Consider the following 12,731-nt stretch of genomic DNA (forward strand, 5'->3'; position numbering starts at 1 on the left):
GGTACCATCAGCATACCAGCCTACAAACTTTTTGATCTAATATACATAAAATGAATCCGCGCCGTATAGGGTCCGCGGCTTAATAATTTTAATTTTCAATATTTTAAGACGAGCCAAAAATTAATTGTATATATATTTCAACCGTTCATTGCCTGCACATTATGATGGTACCATCAGCATGCTAGCGTAAAGACTTTTTGATCTAATATACGTAAAATGAATGCGCGTCGTATGGGGTCCGCGGTTTAAAAATTTTAATTTTCAATAATTTAAAACGAGCCAAAAATTATTGTTTTATATATTTCAACAGTTCATTGCCTGCACATTGTGATGGTACCATCAGCATACCAGCGTACAGACTTTTTGATCTAATATACGTAAAATAAATCCGCGCCGTATAGGGTTCGCGGCTTAATAATTTTAATTTTCAATATTTTAAGACGAGCCAAAAATTAATTGTATATATATTTCAACAGTACATTGCCTGCACATTATGATGGTACCATCAGCATGCTAGCGTAAAGACTTTTTGATCTAATATACGTAAAATAAATCCGCGCCGTATGGGGTCCGCGGTTTAATAATTTTAATTTTCAATATTTTAAAACGAGCCATAAATTATTTTTTTATATATTTCAACAATACATTATCTGCACAATATGATGGTACCATCAGCATACCAGCCTACAAACTTTTTGATCTAATATACATAAAATGAATCCGCGCCGTATAGGGTCCGCGGCTTAATAATTTTAATTTTTAATATTTTAAGACGAGCCAAAAATTAATTGTATATATATTTCAACAGTACAATATCTGCACAATATGATGGTACCATCAGCATTCCAGCGTACAAACTTTTTGATCTAATATACTTAAAATGAATTCGCGCCGTATGGGTTCCGCGGTTTAAAAATTCCAGATTTCAATATTTTAAAACGAGCCAAAAATTAATTCTATATATATTTCAACAGTACATTGCCTGCACATTGTGATGGTACCATCAGCATTCCAGCGTACAAACTTTTTGATCTATTATACGTAAGATGAATCCGCGTCGTATGGGGTCCGCGGTTTAAAAATTTTAATTTTCAATATTTTAAAACGAGCCAAAAATTATTGTTTTATATATTTCAACAGTACAATATCTGCACAATATGATGGTACCATCAGCATTCCAGCGTACAAACTTTTTGATCTAATATACGTAAAATGAATTCATGCCGTATGGGTTCCGCGGTTTAAAAATTCCAGATTTCAATATTTTAAGACGAGCCAAAAATTAATTCTATATATATTTCAACAGTACATTGCCTGCACATTGTGATGGTACCATCAGCATACCAGCGTACAAACTTTTTGATCTAATATACGTAAAATAAATCCGCGCCGTATGGGGTCCGCGGTTTAATAATTTTAATTTTCAATATTTTAAGACGAGCCAAAAATTAATTGTATATATATTTCAACAGTACATTGCCTGCACATTATGATAGTACCATCAGCATGCTAGCGTAAAGACTTTTTGATCTAATATACATTAAATGAATCCGCGCCGTATGGGATTCGCGGTTTAAAAATTTTAATTTTCAATATTTTAAAACGAGCCAAAAATTATTGTTTTATATATTTCAACAGTACATTATCTGCACAATATGATGGTACCATCAGCTTTCCAGCGTACAAACTTTTTGATCTAATATACTTAAAATGAATCCACGTCGTATGGGGTCCGCGGTTTAAAAATATTAATTTTCAATATTTTAAAACGAGCCAAAAATTATTATTTTATATATTTCAACATTACATTATCTGCACAATATGATGATACCATCAGCATACCAGCCTACAAACTTTTTGATCTAATATACGTAAAATGAATGCGCGCCGAATGGGGTTCGCTGTTTAAAAATTTTAACATTTAATATTTTTAAACGTGCCAAAAATTAATCTCTCATATATTTTAACAGTACATTGTCAGCACATTATGATGATACCATCAGCATACCAGCCTACAAACTTTTTTATCTAATATACATAAAATAAATTTGCACCGAATGGTGTTCGCGGTTTAAAAATTTTAACTTTTAATATTTTTAAATGAGCCAAAAATTAATCTTTCATATATTTTAACAGTACATTGTCTGCACATTATGATGGTACTATCAGCATACTAGCCTACAAACTTTTTGTTATAATATAGGTAATATAATTGTTCGCCGTATGGGGTCCGCGGCATAAAAATTTTAATTTTTAATATTTTAAAACAATCCAAAAATTAATTTTTTATATATTTCGACAATACATTGCCTGCACATTATGATGGTACCATCAGCATACCAGCCTACAAACTTTTTGGTATATGCAATCGAAATATGTTAATAAAAAATTTTTCCGCGTTTTAAAATATTAGGTATCATGAAATTTTCGTTGCGGCCCCATACAGCGCAGCCTTTTTTAACTTTTTTTTCATATTTTTTTTATTTATTTTTTTATTTTTTGTAAATTAAATATTTTAACCATCGATAGTGTCATAGAATTATTCAACGTTTTAATTCTAAAATTGTAGTTAAAAACTGACTATTATATGGATTTTTTACTTACATGTGCAAAGGCGAGAAAGAATAACTGCTCGTGCGTGACTTGTGTGAAGCCCGGAAGTAAAGGCTCTTGACCATGCTGAGCCTTCCATATTCCATAAGCGACGAAGGCTTCGCGAAGGCCCTCATTGTCAGCGATGTTTTCGCCCAACGTCAGTTCACCGTCAATGTAATCGTCGATCTATGCGAGATATATTTTTAACATTTCGACGTATGCGCGGGTCACTCAACTCTTCAGATGCGAAACGCAAATATTAACTTTATTTAGAATTAGGATGTAATTCATAGTAGAGAAAGAGGATACATATTAAATAGTGCACATTAAAAAATATATTCCGAGTTTAGAATAATCGACCCAACTAGCTTGAAAATGATTTCTTAATATTCACAACGTTTCGGCCATGTGGTTGTGGTCCTTTACGAGTGAATATACTGAAAATTTACATATATAAGATCCCCTCTGTCCCCCCTAAAGATATGTTGGTTAGAAAAATATAGATCCGAAAGTCGCTGAATCGGGAATCGAACCCGAGACCTTTCGCTTGCCGGGCGACTGCTCTCATCATCTGAGCTATTCAGACCCTTCGACTCTATACTTTTCTCTGCTTTGATAAACAACTATTTGTAAATAACGCCTTTTTTCCGCCGGCGTGAATTAAACACTAAGAATATAAAGGCTCGATATATAATAGATGTGTATACTCCATATCTAGGTCCAGGAGTGTGTCAAAATCTTGATTAATTATTCAAGTCGTTAGTAGAGAATATTAAGAAATCATTTTCAAGCTAGTTGGGTCGATTATTCTAAACTCGTATTATTTATCTACTAGCGACTTGAATAATTAATCAAAAAAATATATTATTTTATAATATAAATGTTATTCTAAATATCTTTGAAGTTTTCTTTTAAATATCTTTTAAATATCTTTATACATATCTTAAATATCTATTAAATATTTTTCTAAATATCTTTGAAGTTTTCTCTAAAATATAAAATAAAAAAGTAGAAATTATATCAAATTAAAAATTTTTAATTAAAGTTTAAATTCAAATTAAATAAAATTTTAAAATAAAAATGTTTATTTGTTCACAATATTTAAAAATTAATTTAATTTAACAAATATTGAATATATATGGAAAATTTAATTTTTTCAAAAATTGCTCTTGTTTCTCTTATAATTAAATTTTATAAAATTATTTTTTTATATCGCAATTTATAAAACTGCTACTTGTGATATGTGCTTGCCTCGTCCTGGTAATAAGTATTGTAGTGATCTATAAAGCATTGAGTTCTCTCGGTGTACTTGGAGATCGTCTCGTTGGTCCACCATTCCCGAAGATTTCCATTGCTATCGTAATGCCGGCCACTGTTATCGAATCCATGAGTTAATTCATGTCCAAGTATTGAACCGATGGCGCCATAATTCAAGGCTCTGCGATTTAAATCATTACAAAAATTACTGGTCAATCTCTTTCTTATCCGATGTGTAAATAATAAACGCCCCTCTAACAAAACTTATGCTTTTTTATTTTTATTTTCTACTTTTATAATCACATAAAATAATTATTTCTATTCTTACTCGAGACCCAATTCATAGAATGGGAATTGCAGGATTCCGATAGGTACAGCTGCATGAATAGTGAAAAAACGGAAGATTTATATTAACGTAACATAAATGTAAAACAATAAAAAACTTTTTTTTAAATTAAATATATTATTAATAGCTTAATATATTTGTATCTTCATTTTTAATAATAAATTTTTTTTTTCAAGAAAAAATCCAAATTTTAATTATTTTTATTTTTATTTTATTTTATTTTTTCTAAATAATTCCTTTTTTTACGAGAATCAGATTATTACATACTTATGCGATTAATTTGAAAGGTATGAAACGCATTTACATCAGTAGGATCAGCCGCCCAGCTGATTATCCAAAGAAAGGCATGCAAAGAAATAGAACTTTACCATTTATTCTTTTTTTTATATAGAACAATTTGCTAAACTTTTACTTACTCTGACCACTTTTCAAAATTATTGTCGTGCAGGCACCCCCATGTAGTGTTCCATTGTAATCGAATGATCTGTATCATGTTATCCAAATACTTCGTCTTTGAAAAATCTATCTAAACATTAACAAATCAATGTTACATAATATATTATTGTTTGCAAATCAAATCAATATATTTAAAGTTAAACAAAAAGCAACGCCACATTAAATAAATTTTTAGAGTAAAAAATTAATTTATTTTATTTTAATTCCTCTTTATAAAATATCTAAAATAATACTGTATTAATAGAATTCTTATTAAATATTTTACATGTAAAATAAAATAAATAAAAAAACAAATATAAAAAATAAGCTACAATAGAATAAAGAAAGCACGCTCTTTTTCATATGCATTTCCTGTACAGAACAAGATTTCGTTTATATGCTTTTTTTCAATTGCATTTCTTGCATTCTTTATTCATATATAATAATTTGTTACGCTCTATATGATATATAATTATTATATAAATTTTTACAAATCTTACGCCTTCGTAATACTCGTTAAGCTTCTTCTCATCAAAAAGCCATTCAGGAAATCCGATTTCAGAACTCATTTTCCAATTTTTTTCAAGCGTCGCCATTTTCGTCGATTGATCCATCCAGTCTGTTTTGACGACAAGCGAAGCGAATGCTTCTCTTATGTCCTCCCACATCTCCATCATTTTACGAGCTTTATTATTATGGATTGTTGGATCTACGAATAACCACGATGCCGCCATCCCTGCAAATCAATGAATATCATTTATTGAAAGCAACCAAAAAAATATATTACAAAAATTTCAATATATTTAATAAATCTAATTTAGAAAAAAAGCAGTTTTTCTACATTAATGTTACAAAAATTAATTATTCATAAAAAATTAATTATTTATCATAAATTATTTATAAAAAATTAATTAAAAAATATTTAAATATAATTATTATATCATTGCACATACCCATTAATTCATTGACAATTGACGCGCAGTGCAAAGATTTGGATTCTCTTATCTCCACTGGCATTAGTGTATTCACATATGTAGACCAAATGTTTCTGACCTTCTCGGAAGAGTGAGGTACCACGACGTCTACGACGGACCACCAAATGTAACTTTCTGAATCCAAAATTAAATATTAGATTTCTTTTAAATAGTAAAATTTTCAAATTCGAATATCGAGAAATTAAAATTGAATTAATTAAATTAAAATTAACTAATTAGCAAAAACATACATACCTAGATCTTCTTCTTCAAAAGCAGTGAGAATTAACGCTGCGTCTTTCAAATAATCCAAATTGCCGACGAGAATTTTATCTTTTCCATCGAGATCCAATGTAACGATTCCATCGAAAAGAGATTCAACGAAGGATCGCCAAAACGGTTTAAGTGTAAGAGATGAATTAACCTCCATGATATATTCGTCCGTCAATTTTTGGAGATCGTCCACCAGCATGTAATCTTTATCGTTGACGTCCTCTTCAGAAATGGTATGATTTTCATCTTTATTAACCATCTGCAAGAAAAGTAAATTCTTATTCTCTCTTGAATTGAATACGTAATATAATATTTTTAAAAACTAGACATTTTTTTAGTTTTTAATATAATAATATAGTTACAAATACGATAGAGTATAATAAAAAGAAGATTTTTCTTTCCTTTATTTTCACCTTTTTCTTGAAAAGAATTATAGTATTATCGCAAAACTATTATCTTTTAAAATATTTTTAAAAGATGTCAATGTTGTGTATTTACAAAAACAATACATTATTTGCATCGACAAATATACTTATGTGGATACCAACATCTTCTCTCAAATCATTTCTTAAATTTTAATTCAACAATCTTCTCTGTTCTTCACGCAAAAAGATGTTGATTTAAAAATAATTTAATTAAAAAACTATTCTTACGTGATAAATCATATGGCTAATTCCATAAAGCGTTTCAACAAATTCCTCTAATTTCTCCGCTGACACTTTAAATTCACCTTCCGGAGTGCAAGCATTAACAGTGCCATTACTGATAACTTGTTTAATAACGTCTGTCATGTAAACCAATTCGGCATCTTCATTATCGCTAAATATAAATTCATCATCTAGATCTTCCAGCTTTCGCAATCGTGATCTAATAGTATGCAGCCGTTTTTCCAATTCTCTATCGCTATTATTAAAAAAAAAAGTTTTATATTTTTATGTACACATATATATATATATATATATATATATATATTTATTTTTATATTAATAAAATTATTCCTATATTTAAAATACAAAGAAAAGTAAAATTAAAATTAAATATTTAATATTATTAAAATTAATATACATATATAAATACGCTAATTTGCATTTTAACTCATACACACAATGAGAATTTTAAAATAATTTAAAAATTTTTAATAAAAATAATTATACCTGGGAAAAGGACTAGAGTGATTTGGAATGTCAAAATAAATCACGTTCCTGGTGTTGTTCTTCGGATCGGACGTGACTTTAATGCCAAAGAAAATGTCAATACCCAGAATTCTCTTCACCTTAGCCATTTGCTCGATATAATTAGTCGTTTCATTACTGAGAGCCGCGGGTATTAAAGGTAAATTCAGTAATTCCAACAGATCGAACAATGGGGACAAATTGAGCTCGTTCATTGTTTCTAACAAATTTAAATTTTTATATAAGAAACACTTATACAGCTATTAAAAGATAATTAAAAATTGTTAATATATATTATTTATAAATATGTTGTATTATATTATATATCTTAGTTATATTTTTTCTTTTCTCTTTGCAGCATTAATTTTTTTCATCATAATTCTGATTGACATCTACCTAATTAAACAAAAACGGCAACGTACGCACGTCCATGCAGCTGGTGAACAGCATCTTGGCCTGCATTATCGCCCAAGGTACTTCGCTGGCGGACATATTGACCTTTAACAGATCCCTGATCTTCCTGGTCACGCGATCACCACGTTCGTCGAACCAGGAATTCGTCATGCTGAAATCCGGAATGGGATGCTCCTCCGGCCATCTGCCGCACACATATCTAAAGAAGAGACATTTGCGTTTCGCACAAAGAACGATATAAATGTGTAATAATTTAATAATAATTGTCAAGAAGAAAAAACTGTGTGAATCAAAAATAATAAAGATATTATTAATTACTACGCTATTCCAGCGCGTAAATTCACACGCGGTGCTTCACACAAGCGAGTGAAAGTAAAACGCGCGAGTGCGATCTATTTTGCGTAACGTAAAGAATTAATTAATCTTTAAAAAAATCTCGCACACGCAGGTGAATCGCACAACTAAAGCACGATACAACAGTAATCTACTCACTGATGAAAATCATCGCAAGGATCTACAGAGGTGTCCATAGATTCCTTCAAACTTGCAGCTATTATAGGTGAAGAAAAAGAAATAAATAATTGTTTCCGGAATTATATGTGATTGTGTGCTATACAGTTCTCTTTTCAGTTTCTTTTCAGTTTTATTTACCGTTTCGCACCAAGTTTTTTTTATCTAACGAGTGACAGCGTAAATAATCGTGGATGATAATAATTATATGTTGTGACTCACCTATTCGCACGCAATCCTCGCTATCACATATCTTCATCATCATGCCGCTATGCGCATCTGCAATAAGAATAATCGATATACAGAGTGTTCCAATAATACTAGATGCCTTTTTAATCATATACCTTCTCTCTTTAATTTTTTTAATGGAAAATATCGATTTATCACATATTTTCAATTTTTCTTTAATATGTACATATACACATACATACATTGTGTGTATATGTATGTATATATTCAAAACTTTTATATATCACTTTTTTTATTATATTTAGTCTTATTTTTTATATAATTTTTGTAATTTTATTCATTTTCTACGTATCTAAAGTATCTATTTAATTTGAAACTTTATAAATTAAATAAGATTAAAATTAATTAAATATAAAATTGGTTAGAAAATGTAATTGTATGATTGATTTTCAATTTGCTTAATATTGTATATTCGAAAATGCGATATTTTCAACGATGAAGAATTAATGCCGAAATTGTCCGAGAAAATTATAGTTAGAAGGATATCCGCGGCAATTCCAAAGAAAGTACATAACATAAATTGATTATAGAAGCGGTACCCACGTAGAATCGTCATATGTGATAAGCACGCAGTAAGAAGTTGTTTCAAACAACACACATGATGAGTTACTACACTATTTATAGCCATTCTCTCGCTAAAATATTTACATATAATGTCAATGGCGATCGAACATATACTAAATGATTCTCCAATAATTCGCCAAGGATGACTAATGTAATTTCAAGCGAGTAAAGAAGATATATCAAAATATCATGAGCGAATTGAGTCACTTCTTTTTCAATAAAAAATATTTCCGGTGTTGTCGTATCTGTTATCAAGTTATACCTACTATAATTTTAATGAAGTTAACTCACAAGGACTTATGTTTGAAGGTTTCATATGTGTATAACATTGAGTTATAAAATGACATTTAATTAGAGATTTAACAATCTCGAAATATCGTAGAAAAATATCATATTGCTTTTATCAATTTACATTATGTTTATAATATTTATAATTAATAATTTAATAAAAAATTATATATGTATAATTTATTTTAACTTTATCTTAATTTATACGTTTTATTTTATTTTTTTGCAAATTTTTAGTTTTTACTTATATGTATAATTTTTAAAGATGTAATACTCCAACATATTTAAAAGAGAAAACTTACAAAGTATTGCGAGCACCAGGACTGTTACGAACAAGGAACACACCAGGAGACATAGAATTATCACCAATAAGTAGGAGAGTTGAATCCGTTTCTTGAAGCTGCAAATACGATGAATCTGACTGGCGAAGACTCAAATTGGTCTATTTGCGGCGAGCAAATGCACATTTTCGGTAATGAAACGATTTAATGAACCGGCATTAGCTAAAAAACTATCAATCAATCTCTTACTTACTACGTTTGGTTGGATCTTACAGAAACCAAGTGCTTTTGGCTTCCGATCGAGTAAACCGATCCTTCATCCTCTAGGAAAAATAAAAATGCAAAAGTCATAATAGCGGCTAATTGCAATCAAGTATATCAAATAATATCAAATGGCATCAAAAAATTATTAAATTTATTAATATTTATTATCTAAAAAAATTATTAAATTTGCTTATCTAAAATTAATTATTATTTTAATAATAGATCTGTTTTATTTTTCAAACGTTTATAATCATGTATTAATTTATAATGTGATAAACAAAAATTAAAATTAATATGTTATGAAGAAACATTTATAGATACAAATTTATGGATAAAAGAAATATACATGTAGTTTTTTGTACTTGTTAATTTATTATTTTTATTTCTTTAATTATTTTTATTTGAATTTTTGTTTAAATTTTTTTTTAGAAAAAATTTTACATTAAATTTTAAATAATATTTATACAGGGTGTTACAAAAGCATCGGATTTGCTTAGCACCATGCGATAAAGAATGAAAATCTAAGAAGATTTTTCCTCAATGAAAATGTCGAGTCATCAATAATTTTCGAGTTATAAGTGATTGAAAATGAAGGGCTTTTCGCAAAATAAACTTTATGGAATTAAAATATTAACAAAACTGCATTCTTCAGTTAATTTCAGGTCGAGTTTAATTTAATAGAATTTTAATTTAAGGCTTAATTACTAAGATATATGATGGCAAAAATTGGGAACTTGCAAAAAATGATGACCTCCCTCGACATTTTCGTTGATGAAAAATCTTCTTAGATTTTCATTCTCTATCGCATGGTGCTAAGCAAATCCGATGCTTTTGTAACACTCTGTATACATATATGAAAAAATTAATTTAACAATGTTTAATATTTAATTATAGTATATCTTAATTTTAATTTGTCCCAAAATGATAGAAGATATTACTATACATATATTCTTTTAAAAAAGAAATATGATATTGTGCGATTCACATGCAACAATATATCTATTTTCATATAGCCTGGTTTTATTATTGCATTATCAAAATAAGGCCATCTATGTATGCAATAGACATTTAAAAGGCAATGAAGATAAAATCAATTATTAAATATTACATATTAAAAATATCGACTTAATTTTTTTTAATATTAATATATCAAAGATTTTATATTCTTCTTCCGATCTATTTAAAGGATTTCAAGTAAACAAAAAAGTTACTTTTCTTATATTAATCTCTATAATATTAGAATGTGTATATATATATATATATATATATATATATATATGTATATAAATCTTTCTCGCCACGAATCTTAATCCAAATCTTTAATAAGTATATAAATAATGTTTCTTACCGCAATAGTAAGAACAAAAACGAATTCTATCAAATATGTGATAATTAAATTAATTAAACAAAGCGGACTTAAATTATTATAAGAAATTATTAGAATCCACTTCTGTAGATCTATCTTTTTTTTTATTTAATTAATTTTTATATTTTTATATTTTACTCGATTTTTATGAGATTTGTTCCTAGAAGATCTCAACATATTTCCTATTTTATTCTTAAATTCTATTCTTAAATTTTTCTTAAGCGAAAGATGCAAATGTGCGCAATTAAAAGAAACAGACATTATTATTAATAAAAGCTAGATTATTATTATTGTTATTATTACCATTATAATTATTAAATTCCCTGTTATTTTTTTAATAATTATGGAAGTAAAAAAATTAATTTCTTCAACTTTGATAAAACATAGCGAGATATACAAGAACTCTAGCAAATTATATATACGGCACCGGAAAAGAAAAGGTTGCCAAAGATAGGCTGGCGTAAAAATATAACTCACTGCGCTCGTTGTTCATCCTGAATGGCCCACTGACCGGATCGAACTGACGACACTGAATACCGAGTAGGGTCGTACAGACAACGTCGGGTGTCCATACGTTCACATTTTCCCAGTGGTGCTCGTGTTTCTTCGTCGAACCAACAGAAATAACGACGACCTGAACGTCAATTTTCCCATCCGTCTATCCGCGATAACACCCACGCATAACGCGCCTGCGAGAACCGATGGACGACGACCGATGTCTTTCGACCATTGATGATAGGTCTCCAGCTCTTTCGATATTATCGTACCCATTCGATATAACGGTACACGCACGTGCCGAATAATAATAGCAAAATTTTACTAGAAAAAAAAAGGAATAAAAAGAAAATATTAAACAAGAAGTTTTGTTTTAATGCAAATTATCGAACCGCATGTATTGTATCTCAGGTTCAGAAATAGCTATATTTAACTTCATATAATATAAGAAAACTAAAAATTATATACATATGTATATAACACAAGAAATTAGTTCTCTTTTATAAATTTACATTTTTATGTTCACCTGCGTATGCACGTTTATATTGTTTAATTATTCAAAGAATTATTAGTATTCATAAGCTATTTTTTTATAATGATACCTATAATTTAGACGAGATATAATTAGAGAAAATAAAAAGAAACATATTCGTTATCAAAGTTTATTACTTTCGCGATAATAATTTCTTGCAACTATATTTAAAAAATATTTTATATATATTTTTATATATATATAAATATTTTATATATCTCAGAATTAGTAGTACACCTGTTAATGGCAGATTCCTGGGATCATTTGGAGACAATTTTTTCTCAGTAAAAATGACGAGGCACCAATTTGCAAGTTATAAGCGATTGAAAATAAAAGATTTTTCGCAAACTAAGCTTTGTGGAAATGAAATATTAAAATCACATTCTTGAATTAATTTCAAGTAGAGTTTACTTGAATAGAATTTTAATTTAAGGCTTAGTTACAAAAGGTACACGATCGCAAAAATTGGGAACATGCAAAAAATTATGGCCTCCCTCGACATTTTCGCTGAGGAAAAATCGTCTCCAAATGATTCCAGAAATCTGCCATTAACAGGTGTACCACTAATTCTGAGACATCCTGTATATAATATATAATTATTATATTATATTCTTGATATAATATTATTGGTAAAGATAATATTTGTTTCTCGTAGACGTATATTTTTTTAAACACGTGTCGCCGTAGATATCATCGTTTTTTTCTTCAAAACAATT

The 12,731-nt window shown here is 28.6% G+C and overlaps 1 protein-coding gene across 3 annotated transcripts in view; it reads right to left on the bottom strand.

The window, feature by feature from the left end:
• Nucleotides 1-11,750, bottom strand: part of Nep5 (M13 family metallopeptidase neprilysin 5) — a 31,995-nt gene extending 20,245 nt beyond the window's left edge. Inside the window, exons 1-16 of one of the 3 annotated variants that reach the window (XM_083048451.1) lie at nt 11,466-11,750; nt 9,612-9,681; nt 9,380-9,477; nt 8,199-8,255; nt 7,959-8,016; nt 7,475-7,665; nt 7,035-7,272; nt 6,534-6,783; nt 5,863-6,139; nt 5,587-5,742; nt 5,134-5,369; nt 4,615-4,724; nt 4,466-4,524; nt 4,181-4,229; nt 3,847-4,033; nt 2,605-2,781 (exon numbers count right to left, since the gene is read on the bottom strand). In XM_083048451.1, coding sequence (XP_082904577.1) covers nt 2,605-2,781; nt 3,847-4,033; nt 4,181-4,229; nt 4,466-4,524; nt 4,615-4,724; nt 5,134-5,369; nt 5,587-5,742; nt 5,863-6,139; nt 6,534-6,783; nt 7,035-7,272; nt 7,475-7,665; nt 7,959-8,016; nt 8,199-8,255; nt 9,380-9,477; nt 9,612-9,681; nt 11,466-11,481 — 2,229 coding nt within the window. In that variant the 5' untranslated portion in view covers nt 11,482-11,750. Of the gene's footprint in view, nt 1-2,604; nt 2,782-3,846; nt 4,034-4,180; nt 4,230-4,465; nt 4,525-4,614; nt 4,725-5,133; nt 5,370-5,586; nt 5,743-5,862; nt 6,140-6,533; nt 6,784-7,034; nt 7,273-7,474; nt 7,666-7,958; nt 8,017-8,198; nt 8,256-9,379; nt 9,478-9,611; nt 9,682-11,465 lie in introns of those variants that run through there. The other 2 variants (XM_083048457.1, XM_083048467.1) reach the window with 2 other exon arrangements.
• Nucleotides 11,751-12,731: the final 981 nt, after the last annotated feature.

This window comes from Prenolepis imparis, unplaced genomic scaffold, assembly GCF_030444845.1.
Source record: "Prenolepis imparis isolate NDT839.2.m4 unplaced genomic scaffold, iyPreImpa1.0 SCAF_1, whole genome shotgun sequence".
Classification (NCBI taxonomy): Eukaryota; Metazoa; Arthropoda; class Insecta; order Hymenoptera; family Formicidae; genus Prenolepis; species Prenolepis imparis.